Raw genomic sequence first — 19,455 nt, forward strand, 5'->3', positions numbered from 1 at the left:
ATATATATATATACACACTCACACCTTTTTATGTACAGTGCCCTCAGACAACGTATGTTGTGACTTGGCACTATATAAATAAACTGAACTTGAACTTGAACTTGAATATCAAGTGAAAACTGTGAGGTTCAGTTTTTAAAACAGAGAAGTAAAAAACAGACAGCATGCATCTGCACTGTGCTTTTATATGGTTCATATAAATTATTATTTGGAGGATGTCATGCTGCAATTCATGGAGATACATTGTAAAAAATAAAAATAAATAAAAAAATCAGTGTTCCTGATGAAAAACTTGTTTAAAAGGGGTGTACGGCAAAACAAGGGAGGGTATTTTTGGACACGTATGTGACTCAGTAGGGCTGGTATAAATAGTTGGTCCTTGCATAATATTGATCTACCAGGAAGGATATGACACTGCTCTGGACGATACAATCTCTGTCAGCTTTAGAGGCTTGTGTTACTGTAGCTGCTAAAGAATATGTCATTTTCAGTAAGAGGGAGGAATGAGGAAAGGAACAAAACCAGCAAATGTTACATAAATGTCCATGTAAGGAAGTTAATTTCAAACATCAGGACTCAAATAAGTCTAAAATGACCACCCTCTGTTTTCCAATACTAACAGTAAACCAAATGAGATAAGCCGTTTTTTTTTTTTTAAACCATAGCAATTTAATGACAGCACAGACTGGAGGCGTCAAACACAAATCCCTTCAGATACTCTGTAAGCCTGTCCTTTGCTCTCTAAACAAGAACTCATTTTTGTCCGTTTCATTTCTTGATTTTCTATGATATTCAAAACATGAATGGAAATGCAACTTTCCATAAGAGGTTCCAGACAGTCACAGTGTTATTTACAGCCTGCTGCTGATTGCTTTTCATATACTCACTTGGAGGTTGGGGTGTCCTCCTTGGAGGCAGAGTGGGCTGCGCTTCAGGCTCAGATGATCCTTGGCTGGTTTCTAGCATTGACACTGGCCTGTTGAGGGTTGGGACCTGTGGATCTGGGTCCGTCTGCATCGGCTCATCGGATCCCGTCCTGGTCGTGGGTAAGCTGCTGGATGAAGACGGATAGGACAGGTCAACAGAGGAGCAGAGAGGAGGAGGAGACGAGTCCTCGGATACCATGGTACTACTGTCAGATCGGGTAAAAAATCCACGAAGAAGGCTGATTCTATGCATCCTCTGTCAAGAAATTCTCCGTTTAACACCTCCCCCTCTCCTTTGCTGAAACTAAATAGGTAATTTAATGGATGCGTCCAAGTTGAAACCATAAAAAAATCTCTATTTCTAACCAAACTCTAGGAAAGAGTGGAACAAATGTGATTCAGTCCAGTGCAGTGATTCCAGAGAGCTGCTCTCCACCCGGAGTCTTGCTCAGCTCTGCACAAACTGATAGGAGCTCCTCTACTTCCTCCTGACTGTCAAGTTTTTCTTCATTACTTCTAGTTCAAGCGGCAAGTCCAAACTTGCTTACACTGGAGGAAACAATGTAAACAACGCACATCTGTACTGCTCCAGTCAACCCGCATGCACACAAACACACAAAGATGTGTTATTATATACGGATGGTACAACCTGCTGTATTCAAAACTATAGTAGAAACAAAAATGTCATTTAAGAGTGTTTCATGCTAACTTTGCAATAGCACAGTCCACTTTTTGATCATTTGCTAAGATTACCCACAAGGCTGACATAATGCAATGCAAACATCAGTGATGGTAAGTTTAGTTATGCTTGGCAGGAGACCAAAATCAGAGGATTTTCTGCTCGAGCAGCTTGATCAGTGGCACTAATCTCATTTTTTTCGAGTCATTGAACACACCAAAAACTAACCTTTTTTTAAACGTTTGACAGAGGCTCAAAATTATTTAAATAAGTGTCGTATATTTTCGTGTACTGGCCCTTTAAGGAATGTGAACGAGCGTGGCCGACAGGGGCACGCGCACGCTTCTCTCGGGGAGAGTTAGAGTAACTTTTTAGCTAGGTAGACGCTTTTCTTTTTCTCTCGTGAATAAACATGTCCAGAACTGAAGAAATAGTCTTTTCTTTATTTAAATGTTAGCCTAGAGTTTTATTGACATCGACCCAGGAGCAGCAACAGCCAGAAGCAGCACGGTGAGCAGAGACAGCAGAACCAGCCACCCAGCCAGAAGTAGCAGCGAGCCACCGACAACAGCAGCCCCAGAGAAGCACCAGACGAAGTGAGCACACAAGGGAGACGCAAAGCCCAGCCGAACCGAGCCGAAACGGAACCAGAGACCAGAAAGAGACACTACATAAGTAAATCAAAAAAAAAACTAGAAGGTATGCAAAAAGTGTAACGGACAAACATCCACCTCAACAAAAATCTCTATATGACTATAAATACATACGCACATACATACACAGAGTATTTATTTATATGTATGCATCTGTGTCTCAATAAATACAGTTTAAACTTTCAGTATAGAGCAGTCATTTAATTACATGAAATTATTATTTTTTATTGTTTCTGACCAATCATGAGCAACCATTGATTGTTTTATGTCGAATGTATTGAGCATCTTTTTGTAATTTGCAAACATTAAAAAGTTAAATTGTTTCATGTACTTGTTGCCACTGGTACAGATGTTGGACATTAATGAATTTTATTTTTAAATGAAGCTATGTGATTATCCTTTAAGTGTTGAGCTGTATAAAAAAGAAACAGCTAAAAGGTTATCTACTGTATATGCTGCTTCATAATGAAGGCATATTTTATTTGGAGACTGTATTGTCTTCATTCAGAGAATTGGACCAGCTTTTACCAGAGCTGCCGCTTGGATAGTTAAAATTTACGTCACTCAGGAAATTTCAAAAACAGAAATAAGAATTTTCAGCTCCTGAAAACTGCTCTGCAACCAAAAAAAAAAAAAAGGGCTAAAAGGCCTTCTGGGCCTCTCTGATGTGATCTGAGAGTGATGAGCTAAACTGATACTTACAGAAACTTTGACCAGAGGTGCCGCTGGGAAGAGAAAAATACCACACTCTTAAGAATAAACCATCTTTAAGATATTCTCCAAATTAATATGTGAATCTCAATTTGGCACAATTGTGGTTACTTTACAATTCTGTTTTCAGGGTTACTAATCCACCACAACTTGTCACAGACATGCAACTCAAACTATGATCCGAACTGACTTGCACAATGTTCAACGATCTATTTCCAAGCAGCTGGATAAGTCATGGGTTTCTGAGTGAACCTAGAATTATGAAGGTTCCTCTTTATTAATCTCTCTGTCCGCAAATTCTCTTCTCATAACACACACAATAACAGCTTAAAGTAAAAAGTGGCATTATTCATAAAATGGCAGTAATAAATACATTTTTCTACACAAAGATCAGTCAAAGCAATATCATAAAAACAATGACAGGTTAGCTCCCCTCAACTACTGGACAGGTTTTGTTGATAATTTCTGTAAGTAATCACTGGATGTACTTCTACAACTGATTATCGTTCGGAGTCAGTATGAAGGCCATCATAAACACAACTGAGTCAATTATCGCCATTTGTATCATATTTGCTACGCAGGATTCTATGACCTATATTTTATCAATGTGATCAATATTTTCCTCAAAAACCTGTTGTTTATCATATGAGACCTGTATTCTGCCTTCTAGTGTATTAACAATGTACTGCAGGAAGTGGAACTTCCTTTTCCAAATGTCTGCTGACATGAGGTCATCCACACATTTTTTTCAGGAAAACTTTTGCTAATTTTGGAGAAGTTATGGTAAGAAAAACATCAATATTGGTTGTAAATTTTTTAATAAATACTTTCTGTGTTGAAACAATGTATAATTACTTAAAAAATATTTTTCAATAGTACAGTTAAACAGTGTTAAAAATGTGTGTATCAAACTTGATACTGCAGATGCTCCAGTCCTGAATTGTCATGTGACATTTTAGTAATTTTAGTAATTTAATCAACAGTATTCTTGCCACAATACAACCCCACACTATTTTTGGATGATTGATTAATTACTGAAATGCCATTTGAAAACACATTTTGGCTATTTTCAAAGTGGTTCCTTTGAAATTATAATCTCTACGCTGTACTGACTAAATATTTACGTGTTAGATGTCAAGGAGAACTGAGGAAGAAGAGAGAAAAAAGAAAGCAAGAAAATCATCAATATGATAATAGATGGCAATTTTTTATAAAGTGAAAGGTACATCTGTGCCTGAACAAGGACAGACACTGTATTTGTGCCTACCACGGAGTGAAATAAATGACTGTAAAAAGTTCATTGTAAAAAAAAACAAAGAAGTAAACTTCCTAGAGTGTTCTAAACTTGTTAAAAGTTATGAGCAAAACTGTCTTTTGTTTCTTAATTTAACTTTGTTGTGAGCAAAATGTTACCAAAAAAGCCCAGTGTATCAGATTTGATACAAAAAATATATCATAAACAAAGTGATGTGGCAAAAAAACATTTTTTTGGATTTTGTTTAAAGGCCCAGTAAACATGTCAGTTCTAAAAAATATGTGAATTTTCTGACTATTTTTAAAAGGTTAGAGACACTGAGCTAATATTTGGTGATGAAGTACCTGAGAATTATTCCCTCTGAGCACCACTATCTTTGGCATTCCCTGCTTGAGTCAATCCAACAAAATATCTCACAAACCAGCGCACACATTTTAATAAAGCCTAAAACACCTTTTAAAGTCAATCCAGTTCAAAAAGAGCAGCACAGCTAAAGAAACGCAGCAAACAAAGAAATTATTACACCTTAAGTGTCACTATGATGCATCTTCTGAGTGCTAACACATTGTGCGAGATCTTGAAATATCACTAGAATGTAAACATTATTTTCAAGGTTTGACTAAAATGGTCGAGCTTCATTATTTCTCAACATAACATTAGTTTAAAACTCTGTGAAAGATTTACATTCCTTAAATGAACAATAGGTCTTTAGTTAGATTTAGATTTGTGAGTAGTGCCATGCCGCATTAAACAAACTGCAAAATTAAACTTTTCAGGCCCACTTTCTAAATGAGGCAGCCGGACCCCGTCAGGAAAAAATGTCAAACTCGTAACATTTTCATTTTAAACTCTGTACTTTGATTATGAAAGCTGCTCCTTCACACGGTTTAAATGTAATTACAAAATGACGTACAAATCCAACAATGACGGGAAACTGCACACAGTTCCCCCTTTTTCCCCCCCTCAGAGGAAGAGTGTTGAGATATTATACTGGTTATATTTAACCCTCCAAAATAACGATGACTGTCGCCTTAAGAAACAATGACTGTGTCTTTATCCTCCCACACTGTGTGTGCGGTCTTTGAGGCTGGAGAACTCTTTCAAAAGCGAGTCGACAGCCGACAAGCATTTTAAACCAGCAAGGATACTTTGCTGAAGGGTTTGCAAACTTCTGGTGGTGAACACAAGCTAAATGCAGCACGTCTGAACACCAGATCAGCCACAGACACAGCTATCCTTTCATAGCCTACACTAGAAATTTGGTTTTTTAATTAAACACAGCACGACAACATAAAGAAGAATGTATTTTATAGCAAAAAAAGACATTTTCATGACAAAAATCCATTTTTAAACTCCAGGTGATGTTTTGTTAACCGATGCAGATTTATAATTTTGCACATTTATGACTCCTTAAACATGCAAAGTATCAATACAGACATATCAAACCCATAACATCACCAAGGAGAACTTTCAATCTACCTTCTCTAGATAAGTGTTGAAATAGTAAAAGCAAAAGGTACTGTAGCAGCAGCATAAAGAAATAAAGGTTTCCTTGTGTTGAACAAAAGCACAGCGTGACAAGAGGGGGATACAGGAAGAAAGTGTACGCTACAAATAAAAACAGACAAAAGAAAAAGGCGTAATGAAACACGATCTGCATATATATTACCTGTCACAACATGCTGAGGAGTCCTCTGCCATGATGGTCCAAATTTAAACCCTCACACTGACACACGCACATTCAAACGGCAGGAGGAAACGACACGGGGACCCAAAAATGGGAGGAGGTGAAGACAAGCCGACGAGGAAGCAAGAAAAGCAGCAAGAGAGCATGTGAATGTGTTCTGACGAAGGTTCGAATTAAACCGGAGGGGCGGTTCTTGCCACCAAATTCTTTTACTTTTGCTAATCTAAATTTCTCACTCTCTCTTAGTTTGTGAGCCACAAAGCCTAACTCATGAAGGAGGGCTTTTACTTCTGAATGTTGTTCTGCATTGTGACTTCCTCATGTTCTCTAAAAGCTAGTTTCCCTGTTGAAAGCAGACAGAGAACATGAGCTGTACTCATAACAGAAGAACTCCACAGCGGTGGGGATTTGATGTGTTTTGAACACAAATTAGGTTTATTATTTTCAAAAATAGCTGAGAAAATGGACTTTTGAATCTTAAAAGCAGAGCACACAATGTGCATAGAGTCATGGGGGAAAAGTTCTCATTCTTTAAATTCTAGGGTTTTACATATCAGGAAACAAAATGATCTATGTAAAAACTCAACATATCTCATGTCCTTTATAGAAAAGTTCATGTTTGACGGACTGGCAGCAAGACATCCAAGTCCTGTGCATACAAAACAAGCCCAGACCATCAGCCCTCCACCACCATGCTTAACAGCAGGTGTGCTGGATTGAACTGTGCATTGTGGTTCTGTCAACTCTATTTTAGTCTCATCTGTTTGAAGAACATTGTTTTTTTTTTTTTTCAGATGCTTTGTTCTTCATTAAAAGCAGATTTGCAAGCCTAAGTCGTACTGCCATGTTTTTTTTTAAAAAAGAGGAAACTTTCATCTGCAACCCCAACCAAGTTCAGCATTTTTTCTAAATAGACTATTTAGAAAAAAAACTACTATTTCTAACTTTAACCTGCTGACTGAGACCTGTAGAGTCCTACACAGACTTTGGGATGAATTTTCTGTGATGTACATTCCTGGAACGTTTGGATGCTGTCTACAGTGTTTTCCAATTCTAAATAATTATTCTCAAGGTTGAATAATGGAATTTAAAGTGTTTAAAAATAGCTTGATAATAATTCTCAGGTTGACGAACAGAAACCGACACCTCGATATGCTCCAGAGCTGCAACCTGTCACAATCATAGATGTGGTCACACTCAGCTGATCAAATGTTTTTTATCAGCAGCATCTGGCTGCTACTTCCTCCCCTAAAACCTATAAAAGCAGCAGGAATGGACTTGAGATTTTCACACTCATCTTCTCCATTTTGATTTAGCTGTTTTCAATATACGACAACATGGTGAAACCTTGTGTATTTTGTACTTTTTAAGGTTAAATTTGAAAGATTTCAAACCCTGGAAAAAGATAAGATCATATTTATTTTTGCCCCAATATGTAAAGAAAAAGAAAAGGAATTAAAAATTTATATTCTTCTTTTTCCCATGACATAAAAATTGAGTGTTTGAGAGTTCATTGGATTTAAATATTTTAACACTTAAAGAAAAGTCATCATGAATTTTCAGAAAAACACAAACCTCATTAGTACCGTACGACCTACATGAAACTAGTGAGCTTTAAGACAACTCACTAAGTCATTACACTTCACTCTGTCGACAGTCCTTATAAAAACTATTCACCCCTTCAATATTTAATGATTTCACTGCTGTCATAAGTAAACATTAGTCGATTTAAATGGGCTTATTTTTTCAAAAATAAAAAAGTCTAAATAAATAAAACTTCTTCAATGTAGAAGTGAAATCAAAATCTTACAGAGTTATTTTTCTTTCAGCTGCTCCTCTCAGCAGGGGTCGCCACAGCAAGCAAACTCATGAGAAATCTGTCAATTGTTTTATGCAACCTGGGCTCAAACCCACGGCCTCTGGATTACGAGACCACCACACACAGCAGTGAGCTAAATTTCACCCCCTTTTAAAATAGGGGATATTTATAAATCTCTCATTTTACTAGAAGTTTGATTTTATTTTACCACATTTTTTTATTTTATGACAAAAAGACCTATTTTTATTGATCATGACTGATTTATGGCAACAATAAAAGCTTAAAACATTCAAGTAGGGATCATTTTTATAGACACTGCAGTTGGAAGGGTTCAAAAATGCTTTAAGGAAGGATGGTATAATTTTAAACATCTCAGCTAAAATTGACCAAAAATATTTATTGTACTTTTCCAACTGAGCCAGCAGATGGCAGTGAAGACAAATAATAACTTAAGACCATTTCAGCTCTTTAGATCCAAAACATCCACTATTTAGAAACATTCATTCTTTTCTCTATTATTCATTCATTTTCATATTTTTTTTCTCTAAAAGATATATTTCAACAAATAGGTGCAATATGTGTCAGAAAAAAAATCTATGAAAATAGTTTTCACAAATCAGGTCAAAGTGTACAGTATATACCTCATTGCAAATCAACCATAAAAAACTGTATGAAAACAAACACACATGGTATTTGGCATCCAGTCACAAATTTGTTATTTAAAAGCTCAAGTTAACCATCAACAGGAGAAAAAAATATTGTGATGATTTTGTTTCTGACTTTACGATTTTTTGTCTGGTCTTCATGACTTTGCAATGAATATCTTCACCAATTAAAAAATATCTGAATTCAAAACACTGGTTCTGAACAAGGCCTGTCACAACAATAAATCAATTAATCGCATGATAAAATTAAAAATGAGGATGAATGTTCCTCACTTATTGTTAAATACTCAAATGTAACTGTAAATAAACGTGTTGATTGAATACATTAATCCTCACCTGTGAGTCCTGGGAGACAGTGCAGGAGCTCTGTGTGGTAATGGTGGTGGGCCCTTAGGTCCTAACACTTTTGGAGGAAGAGGTGGAATATTTTTGTCTTCAGTGGTGACGGGTGAGGGTTTTCTAACTTCAACACTGCCTAAAGTTGAAGTAGGTGGTTGAATGGCTAAAGTCTGAGGCCTACTTTCAGTAGACTGGATGCTGGGAACAGAGCCTGATGCTTCAGTGGGGACAGGGGTGCTGGTAGAGCTGGAGACCGGGGGCAAAGATCTGCATGGTATAGGTGGAGGTAAGGTTTCCTGTTGCTCCGCTCTGGAAGGACCAGAGTGTAGATTAGGTGATGAGGGGCTGAAGCGCTGTGGAGGGCAGTTGTTAACACGTGGGGGAACAGGGGGTAGGGAAGTGTCAGAAGTCGGAGGCACAAGGGAGCCAGACTGGCAATTAACAGGAGAACTTGTGCGAAACTTAGTTCTCTGTTTTGGTACGGGCTTTTCCTTTCCTTCATTCCTCTTTTCATGAGTTACTGTGCTTCTTTTTCCTGGAACGGGCTTTGTTTCTCCGTCTTCTTCACAGTCCTGCATTTTAGACATGCATCGTTGCTTTGGAACTGGTTTGCCTCTCTGCCTGGGAGTAGGTCTCCTCGTCTCTCTAGCTCGTTCGTCTCCGTCCAGATTTTCTCCCCCCACAGAGAGAGAAACGGGGTTCTCTTTCCGTACGACTTCAGCGTGCTCTGACTGTGTGTCGTGAACGACGTGCAGATTGTTAAGGCTGGCCAGGATGCGTCTCTGGTGGCCTGGCAGGGTGATGCCCATCCGGTCCAGCTGATCAGGTGTGAGGTTCAGACACTCTTGCAGCGTTGCCATCCCAGCGCTCTGAAACGCCTCCATGTACCGCTCTAAACGAAGCTTGCACAACCAGTCCAGCACCTTAGTACTGAGTTCGGACTGAGACATGATCGATTTGTACGCGTCTGACGCATGTGTGAGGGTCAACATGCCAAAATCCACCTCCGCAGGGGAAAAAGCAGACTTCAGCACCTCTCAAATCATGACTTGACAACCTGTGGAAGAGATAAAACACATTACATCAATTCATCAAGAAAATAACAGACCTGGTCAATTAAAAAGAAACATGTATGCTGCCCCCCCCAAAAAAAATTAATGGGATACTTTTTAGTCTTTTATAAAAGCATTTAAAAGCATTGTGTCTTTTTATTTGTTTTTAGCTTATTGTATGTTTTATTGTATTGTGTCTGTGAAGCACTTCGGTCAACATTGTTGTTTTAAATGTGCTATATAAATAAAGTGATGATGATGATGATGATAAATATATATCTAATATATCATAAACATCTCATAGTAAACAATGGTAAGGCTACTCAAATGCAAACCATTACCAGAATTAGAATTTGATTTATTAGACATGAATTTACAAAAGTATAACTCAATAAAAAAATAATATAAATGTCACAAAAGAGAAAATCTTGATGAGTAATGAGTCAATCTCTCTTAGTATCTGTATTGGGTTTTAAATGGTACTGCTAGAGATCCTGTGCTGGGAAACGTTACAAATGTGCAGCAATAAATTGAGCTCCAGAATGACAGATTATTATGATGCATAATCAAACCAGCTATTATAAAAACTTATGGTCGAGTCTTTTTTATGGAGCGCAAACAAACTCTGTCAAGCTGCGTGTGATCAACTGGTAGAGTGTAAAAGTCTTGCTTTGTTAAAAGAGGAAGTTGAATAAAAGCAACGACAAAGGCTGAAATATTTACCCAAACGTCTTTAAATGGGCGTCTCAAGAACACACTATAACAACTTTCTTCTGCTCCTATAATCTGTTCTATATGTGATCTGTTTAAGCGTATGTGACCACATGTTTTGTACAGTATGTTTATGATTTCCTTTTTTAGGGAGTAGAGCTTTAGAGAGACGACAACACATACCGAGCAGTTTGGCATCATCACAACAAACCACTGTGAGACGAAGCGTAAACAACACAAGCACTGGCATACAAACTATGTTCTCGCTGACTCACTAACTTCTCCTCGCACCTCTCTCTCTCTGATTCACACTTAGTAGATTCTTAGCAGCAACAAGACCCTTTCCATCCCATCCCATCAGCAGCCTGTAATTATCCTGGCTGGAATTTATTCTCTCTCGCAGAGACTCTCGGCACTGATGCACGGCGCTGGGTCCAGCGAGTCTTCAGATGCAGGACGGTTACATTAAGGCCTTAACGCACAAAGAAGTGGCAAGTCCCTCCATATACACAATTCACTCGAGCTAAATGCAAACTCCACAAAGCATCAAAATGTGCATTGACGGAAAACGTGCATGTGATTATGATGATGCCACAAATGATTTAAGTTTTTTTCTTATTATTTCTGCTGCATTACCTGTGCTTTATCTATCTCCTACAAACATTTTACCACAAAGGAAACTGTTGGTTTTCTAGAGAAAGCCACAAACACTGCCTCTCTTCAGTGCACGTGAATGGAGGGATACATTATAACCATACATATAAAATGCACGTGACTAGATTTGAAAATCCATTTATATTTAACCTAAAGCTAAAACCTTGCACATACAGAGAATAACGAAACAAAGAAGACATTCTGAAACTACCAAATAACACAGATGCAGATTCAGATTGATAGCTTGACAGAGACTAGGCTTGTGAACGTACTTCAAAGGGTTCAAGATCAGTAGTTAATTTAATTTGGGTTTGGGTTAGGCCTGCGGGTTAACCAGCTAATTAAAGGTGAAAAAATTTCCCCTCAATCAAACCAAACCTGCCATTTTGGGGTTTCAAAAGTAAATTTGGTAATAAAATAAACTTAATAATCGTTAATATATAAAATTTTCCCATTGCATATGTGAGCACATCGAAGGGACCAAGGGAGCAGGGGCTTGTGGGCGTATCATCAGCAAGCAGCTTAAGCAGTTGCGGTTTTATCGTCCTGCAGTCAGACTTGTTTGTTTGTCGCAACACAGTTTAGAAAAGCACATGTAACCGTGGGCAGCCAGTTTTTCTGAAATCGACAACACTAAACTGATGAGTCACTTAAAGCACGTGGAGAAGGGGCTAAAATCTTTTCCCATTTTGAAGTAACAGAGCTTTCGTTTCCTTGTTAATTGGTATGGGAAACATTGAGTCTGGACACAACCGCTCAGGCTCTACATGTCAAATTATCCAACAAATTAAGGGTCGCTTAACATTTTTGCAGTCTATATTTAAATAATACAAATAGTTACATCAAAAGAAAACGTAATCTGATGTTCCATATATTAATATTACCAACATATTAGATTCCAGAGTGCCCAAAGAAAATTGACATTAAATTAAATGTTACGACTGGAAGTGACAGCTATCGAGACCAAGTGAACATAAAGAAAAACCCACAGGATCTGGTCACAAATATGCTACTTGGCCGAGTGTTTGCGTGTTGAAATGACTTCACCCTGTTTCCTGTCAAAGGTTTCCTCTGAGAAGGCCACAGGGTACTGGGACAGTGTCAATCTCACTCTCTTCTCACTGATCAAACACAGTTCCTATTTTTGAATTGAGGAAGTCACATACGGTTCATGCAATGAATTACAGTCTGCCTGGCCCCTGCTGGGGTGTAACTCATAAACTAAAAACAAACAGAGTCTAAAAAGTATATTTCAGCACACAGGCAGGTATTACAGGACAATTTCAGCATTTTAAGTTTTTTTTACCTCAGCACTTCGAAGCCCAAAATCAGCCTTGTGTTTTCAATGTTGCGTGGGTGTTGCAATGAGCTGTGTCAAGAAGTGTTGAGCTCTTTTAAAGAAGCTGAGAAAAAAAAAAGCTAAACACATTTGAAACAGCTAGGCCGTTTGAGTTCTTGGTAAACGCCTCACTGTTTGTGGCTGGTCAGCAGTTTTTGAGAGAGGTGCAACAAAAAACAAGATGTGAAGAGATAAAACCAGAACCAACACTTTCACATGCAAATTAAAAATAAAAAATGAAAAAATTGTAGCTATTTATACATTGACCAGATCAGACCCCAACCTTGACCCAAAATGAACTGAACTATGTGAATTTAAGCAATGCTAGCAGCATGTTGTTGTGATTATCGAGCCTTGAAAACAAACTCAAATTCCAAATAAAATTGATGTCGTCCTAGTATTCATCTAGTAACATTTTTTCAAATGAAAAGAAAAAAAAACATGCCAATTATAAATTCTTCATCTCAGAATTACCATGTTGTCAGCCATGCTAATGTTGAACAAGCTAACGCTCGGGTATACAGATAATGAAGTTCCTCATCAAGCACTTTTCAAGTTGTGGGTTTTCGACAGAATATATCTGCTTTTTGCATTTTTTTTACAGTCAGCTAAACCCATCTTGGTGTGAAGATGAACTTGGTGTGAAAGGGAGAAGCAAAACCAAACAAGCCTATTTACAAAAAAAAAAAAGGCTACGATTAAAACCATTTAAATCAAATCCTACAAAACTACTGTTAGTGAGCTGCAGCTTTGGTTCAAAGATTAACTTTTTCATCTTTTTAATCGTTTTATTTTTTTGCCTCTTTCAAATCTTTCCCACCTTTGTTCGTCTCCCTCTGCCACCGCCTCCCATTCAGAACGCTGCCAATAACAGCGTCTCTGTGCTGCTTTCACAATGGAGTATTTTGTTGCCTAGGAAAGAAGACAAGGCTGAGAAGAAGGAAGGATTCGTGGTGGTGGCCCACAGCCCGGTTCTGTACACACACACACACTCTCTCTCTCTAAAAACAAATCATCACCTACTGATACTACTTTCTGTGCAAGTTAATGTGTGTGAGAGAGAGAGAAAGAGTCTGGACTGTCTGAATTTGTTTCACCTCTCACATCCTCTTTTCATTTAACTTGCATACAAAGATTTCTGAAACTCACTTTTTTATCTGTTTCTCTCTTTCAGTGTGCTGAAGTACTTCCTCCATCATTTCTATTACTCTATAGAAACGCAAGAAATGTAAAATAACTTCTGAACCAATGGTGCCCTAATATTTTCCCCAAGAGGGCCAAAATGAAAATCTATCCGGGGCTGCGGGCCAAATGCAGTAATATAATACATGAAATACAAATACTTGTAAAGTCCTTTATTTTAATGATTAAGCTAGCAGCCAGTGTGGTGGCCCGCTTTTATTTTAGTCTGTACATTTGGAGAAAGTTTGCCATACAGTCCAGTAGCTAAGGCTCGTGGAACATTTCATAAATTGATAAAATATGAGTTTTTGTGGCCTTATAAAGTGTTAAAATCTACATGTGTGGTTAAATCTAATCTAAATATTGTTGTTACTTGTATTTCATGTTTAATCTTAATATATCAAAGATAAGTCAGCACCAAGAGTGAAAACTATCTCCCCAACAGCCCCTTGTATAGTCACTGGGCCAATGGATGAAATGACTAAGAGGAAATACTGTTTCTACAAAGGACGACAGGTTACAGCCTAGTAACTATGTCGACTGCTGGTGGGCCAAATCAAATGGCTGAATCTCCTCTGTTCTAAACACTTTGTCAGCATTACCTGAACTTGTTTTTAATCTAACCTCCCACAAGGCACAATAGACTAAATTTATGACCCTTATACAGTCTAATTTGTTTTATGTAACTGGCAATATACAATAAAATAAAGTCATACCAGAGCAAGTATCAGGCTGTTAGTCACAATGTGGCTGGTTGTCTGAGTGTTTCAGTGTGGTTTTAACCAACCACAGGAACCACTCTGTTTCATTTTCACATTTCTCTTGGAATATTTTCTTCATTTCTGTTTTTATTTTTAACAGTTTTAAGTTTTCATAAGGCTGGTACTAATATGATTTTTCATTCTAATGCTTCTGCAAGACTAATTAAAAACAGCTACATTTAGTATTGGACTACAAGATTTAATCAGTAGCAACAGATACTCAGATATAGAGACAACGCCCACACTTAACTGTACGTTACCTGAGATAGGTGATTATATTTTTTTTACAAAGCACCTCAAAATATTTCTAGTTCTTATCACTTTTAATTTTATAAAAAAAAATAATGGACTTTCACATTTCAAGATCCAAATATCTATTTAATTTTCATCCACTACAGTAATCTAAGGTTGAGTCATGGAGGTTAAATGTCCAGAAGGGAAACCCAGACATCCCTCTTCCCAGCAACATTTTCCAGGTCTTTCTGAGGAAACCACAATGTTCCAGTGCCAGAGGGGAAATAAAATACCTCCAGCAAGTTCTGGATCAGCCCAAAGGTACAAAAGCTCCAGGAGACATCCAAATGTCTGACAGAGCTGTTCACCTTGGTTGGAACCTCAATGAAATAGGTACTGATAAAGGAGCCGGTTCCACAAATCCTTGCTAGTGGAAAAGCCTTGGAACCGTGGAGAGCCAAGTCGAACCGTGCTGTAGAGATGCTAGTGGAAAAAGGGCATAAGTGTGAACCTGGTCACCCTATACTCTCTCTCCCATAGGTGAGAGTTGGGACATCAATGAGTCATTACATCAAGAGTTTCTCTTGTTGGCTCAACTCCTTTTCATCCTCATTACTGTGGATCACTCCCTGATTGGTCTATCCCTATCCTGCCAACACTCAGAGAAGAGACGATAACTCAAATAGGGGATGAAAATATTTCAAGATGTCAGCTGCATTTTCATCCACGTTCACTGACCTTTAGGATTAACCTTAACCCAGTTTGGACTCAAAGTTGTACAAGTGACAGTTTCATAAATAATACATAGGGATGCACTGAAAATTTCAGCTGATATCCGATATTAATATTGCTGTTATGGCTGATAACCAATATTTATTGATATTACACAAACACACAAATTATTTATATATACAGCATACTTGGATCTTTTTTCAATACCATAGAAAAAACAGACTAGACCGCTGACATGGCTCTCTACTTCAGTTATTACTGGCTTTGCAGCGTAACTATCACTAACTATCATGATCAAACAGATACCGCTCAACCAACCATTTCCCCTCCCAAAACAAAAACACAAACGGCAACAAGCTGGAAATCAATATCGAGCATTAATATCAGACCAATGTTAATGTCGATATATTGTGCATCCCTAATAATACATATTAAGATTTTACTTGTGTCAAACTAGATGGTGTATCACAAACACACCTGATTGCTGTCAGGTTATAAATGTTTACTTATTAATGTAAAAAGACACGTGCAGTCAAAGCCAAACTTTATATAAAATGAGTTTAGTTCACAAGCAGATATGGAAACTTCACAATGGCCTTTAGCTTCTGCAACGTTCTAAACTGCAGGAGCAAAAGTTACAGCCACACTTAGAAAAACTTTCATAAACAACCTTTGCAAGACCACATTCCCATTGTGCAACACAGGAATAGAATACTGCAGGCAAACACAACATTAGTGTGGCTTTGTTTTTGAAAATTAGTGCTGTCCCGACTAGTCAATGTCACCGGTTATGTCGGCTGCATAAATACGTCGACACGCACAACATACCATCGACACGTCGTTTTACGTGAATACGTCGAAAGAGGAGAAGGCAAAGAAAATGGCGACACCCGGTCCAAGCAGTACACGTGAAGAAGACCCCGATGACAGAGTTCAGCCAAGGAAACGTCCAAAGACGTCGAAAGTGTGGAAGTATTTTAAGAAAGAAAAGGGCTTGGTTGGTTGTTCACTCTGCAAAATGGAGTTAGCCTACCATAGTAGCACTACCGCAATGAACGAACACCTGAAGCGCAAACATCCTGGTGTTCTGCTCGAAGATGAAGGCAGGAGGAAAAGTGCAGAATCGTAAGTCCTGTTGTTATATTGCTTTTTGGTATTAACGTAATATATTAAGAATAATAACGTTGGCAGCAACAGTCTCTGTGGTACTTTCTGATCGTTAGAGTCGGCGTTGTCCTCGTCAGAGAAACTGAAACTTACACACTTCAGGCAGAAATGTTTTACATGCAGTGGGCAGTGTTGCTTTCACAAAAAAAACATTAAGGTGTTTCTTTTCCTCCACTTTCTCCTTGTTTACTGAGGAGTTTGCCATTAAAATCTTGACAACACCGTGATTTATGCGTCGTTTTATACCTAAGATTTCCATAAATTATTTTTTAATGGCTGTTAACAGCATTTTCTCATTTATGGATTGATATCGAATTGATAAAAAGGGAGATCCAAAATCCTTTCCATAAAAATATTTGCCTCTAATGTATTAACAAACAGAAGCAAGAATTTTGAACCTGTTTTTATTCAGATATTATTTTTTATTTTCACTAAGAAGTGTGTAATACAAAACATAATCATTAAATTTGGAAAGATACTTTTGGTTTTAAAAAGGTTCTGTATTCACCTGCAGTGTCTTGCCTTAAATTAATTCGTAGTGAGTTTGTGACACAGCAGTCCTTTTGAATTTATTATTCTGATCAGACATAATGGCAAATAGGTCTGCAGTATTATTGTCATACAGCAGTGACAAAATAATGGAATTAAACTATTTAAAATGCATTTCTTTTTCAGGACTACACAATGCAGTGTGGAAGAGTATTTTTTTAAGAAAACTAATAAGGCTGGAGAATGCACACCTGCRGAGGCTTCTGAGCTCACACAGAGCATCCTCAGCATGATTGTAAAGGACGTGAGGCCACTTGCAATTGTGGAGGGTGTTGGGTTCCAAGACATGATATAAACTTTTCATCCAGGATGCCTGCTTCCATCCAGGCACCACTTCACCAGTTTGATGGAGGAGAAATATAAGTCCACTCTTGAGAAAGTAAAAGTTGAAATAAAAAATGCAAAAACAAAAATCACACTCACAACTGATTTTTGGACAAGTGTTTCCACAGAGGCGTACTTGGGCATCACCTGTCATTTTCTGAAGGAGAACAGGGAGCTCACCTCTTACATCCTCACCACAATGCCACTGGAGGAGCGTCACGAGGCTGAAAACATTGCTGCCTGGTTAGAGCAAGTAGCAGAAAAGTTTGGCTTCTCCCTCAGTGGAGACGTCCTGGCAGTCGTGCACGACAATGGTGCAAATATCATTGCAGCTCTTAGGATCCTTAACCAGAGGCCTGGATTGGCTTCACAACGGTGTGCTGGCCACACACTTCAGTTAGTTGTTAATCATGCCCTGAAGCATTACCCCAAATAAACAAGACACTTGGGGCAGCAAGGTCACCTGTAGAATACTTCAGAAGGAGTGAGCTTGCAAGCACTAAGCTCAAAAGCAAACAAAAGTCAATGGGTGTAAGTGAGCACAAATTGATCCAGGATGTAGCMACAAGATGGAACAGCTCCTACTRCATGGTGAGTCGCCTCCTGGAGCAGCGGTGGCCAGTGACCGCAGTCCTTTCAGACCCAGAAATAACAAAGACATCAAAGCATTACCTGGATCTGAAGACTGGCCAGTGGGCCCTACTGGARGAACTGGAGCAGGTTCTGAAGCCCTTTGAGGAAGCCACTGTCTTTCTAAGTGCAGAAAATGATGTGACTATCTCTACACTACCCCAGCTGGTGAACGCCCTCCAGAAGTCCACACAGAACAGATCGTTTGAGTGTGCTCCAGTCAACGCTTTCCAAAYAACTGCAGAAGAGCAGATAGCTTCAAGATGGGTCAGTGAGACTACATTCAGCGAGGATGGTCCCAACGTGTCTCTACTTGCTGCTGCCCTCAACCCCAGGTTTGTTTTTTTCTTTTTCTTTATTTTTTTTATTTTGCCCAATTGTCTGTTGTGAAAACATTTTTTCCTTAGCCCTACTTTCTGCTTAATTTTTTTGTTCTCTTTTTTCATTATTACTGTTCTGTGTTCTCTTTCTCTTTCACCTTTTATTTTAAGAATAGTACTTTGTAACTTTTTTTGAAAAGTGTTTTATATTTTTTATTACAGGTACCGCAAGCTCAAGTTCCTGTCGCCAGACGAGATCCTAAAAGTGCAAGTTAAACTTCAGGGTCTTGCACTTGAAGCCAAGCGAAGGAATAAGGAACAGCTACAAGCTGGTTTGGAGCAGGATGACCAGCCAGAGGGAGCACTTCCCATCAAGGAGAGGAGGTCTCTGCTRGACGTGTTGATGGACACTGACTCAGATSACGACAACAATGAAAGAGACAATGGCCAGGAATATGATGGCGAAATGGTGAGGAAGGAGATGCTCATGTACTTTGGTGAGTACCATTGTCAAAAGGACAAGAGCACACTGCWGTGGTGGAAGGAAAATGCAGTAAAATTGCCCACCCTGGCTCTGCTGGCCAAATCATATTAAGCTGTCCCTGCAACATCAACTCCATGTGAACGCCTCTTCTCAGCTGCTGGGAACATTGTGACCAAAAAAAAGAGCAAGCCTGACTTCTGAGCACGTAGATATGCTCACATTCCTGCACTTCAAAGCCCAGTTTAGACTTTACGAGAGACTATTATTTAATCCTGTTGGAAAATTAACTGTTHAAGTTTGATTGCACTCAGTGTCATTTTTTTTATTTTATTTTTTATAGTTCAGCTACTTAGCTACAATTGTTCTTCTACCTCAGGTCTTGTTAATGTTTTTTGCTTAATGCAAAAAATCTGGAGTTAATGTAAACTACTGTTACTATTATTAAAATGGCACTTTTTTATTGCCAGAGAATTATATGGACAGCTAAAATTGCACCAAGTTTTTGGTGGTCTTTCAGAAAGTGACCTAAAGCACATATTTTGATTTTTGGATTGCATTGCTAAGATTGCACTATATTTATTT

At 38.3% G+C, this 19,455-nt stretch overlaps 2 protein-coding genes across 3 annotated transcripts in view; one reads left to right on the top strand and one right to left on the bottom strand.

Moving 5' to 3' along the window:
* LOC106534008 (arf-GAP with Rho-GAP domain, ANK repeat and PH domain-containing protein 1) overlaps positions 1 to 13,822 on the bottom strand; it is a gene marked incomplete at its 3' end in the record, with an annotated part of 18,371 nt that extends 4,549 nt beyond the window's left edge. The window contains 3 exon segments of one of the 2 annotated variants that reach the window (XM_014030505.1): positions 888 to 1,051; positions 8,732 to 9,791; positions 13,311 to 13,822. In XM_014030505.1, the coding sequence (XP_013885959.1) occupies positions 888 to 1,051; positions 8,732 to 9,726 (1,159 nt within the window). 2 annotated transcript variants of the gene reach the window in all.
* A 4,036-nt stretch (positions 13,823 to 17,858) lies between these two features.
* LOC106534009 (zinc finger BED domain-containing protein 1) lies at positions 17,859 to 19,134 on the top strand. The gene is made up of 2 exons (XM_014030506.1): positions 17,859 to 18,404; positions 18,612 to 19,134. The coding sequence occupies exons 1-2, from the start codon at positions 17,965 to 17,967 to the stop codon at positions 18,982 to 18,984; spliced, it is 813 nt and encodes a 270-aa protein (XP_013885960.1). The 5' UTR covers positions 17,859 to 17,964; the 3' UTR covers positions 18,985 to 19,134.
* Positions 19,135 to 19,455: the final 321 nt, after the last annotated feature.

This window comes from Austrofundulus limnaeus, unplaced genomic scaffold (genome assembly GCF_001266775.1).
Source record: "Austrofundulus limnaeus strain Quisiro unplaced genomic scaffold, Austrofundulus_limnaeus-1.0 Scaffold1073, whole genome shotgun sequence".
Lineage (NCBI taxonomy): Eukaryota > Metazoa > Chordata > Actinopteri > Cyprinodontiformes > Rivulidae > Austrofundulus > Austrofundulus limnaeus.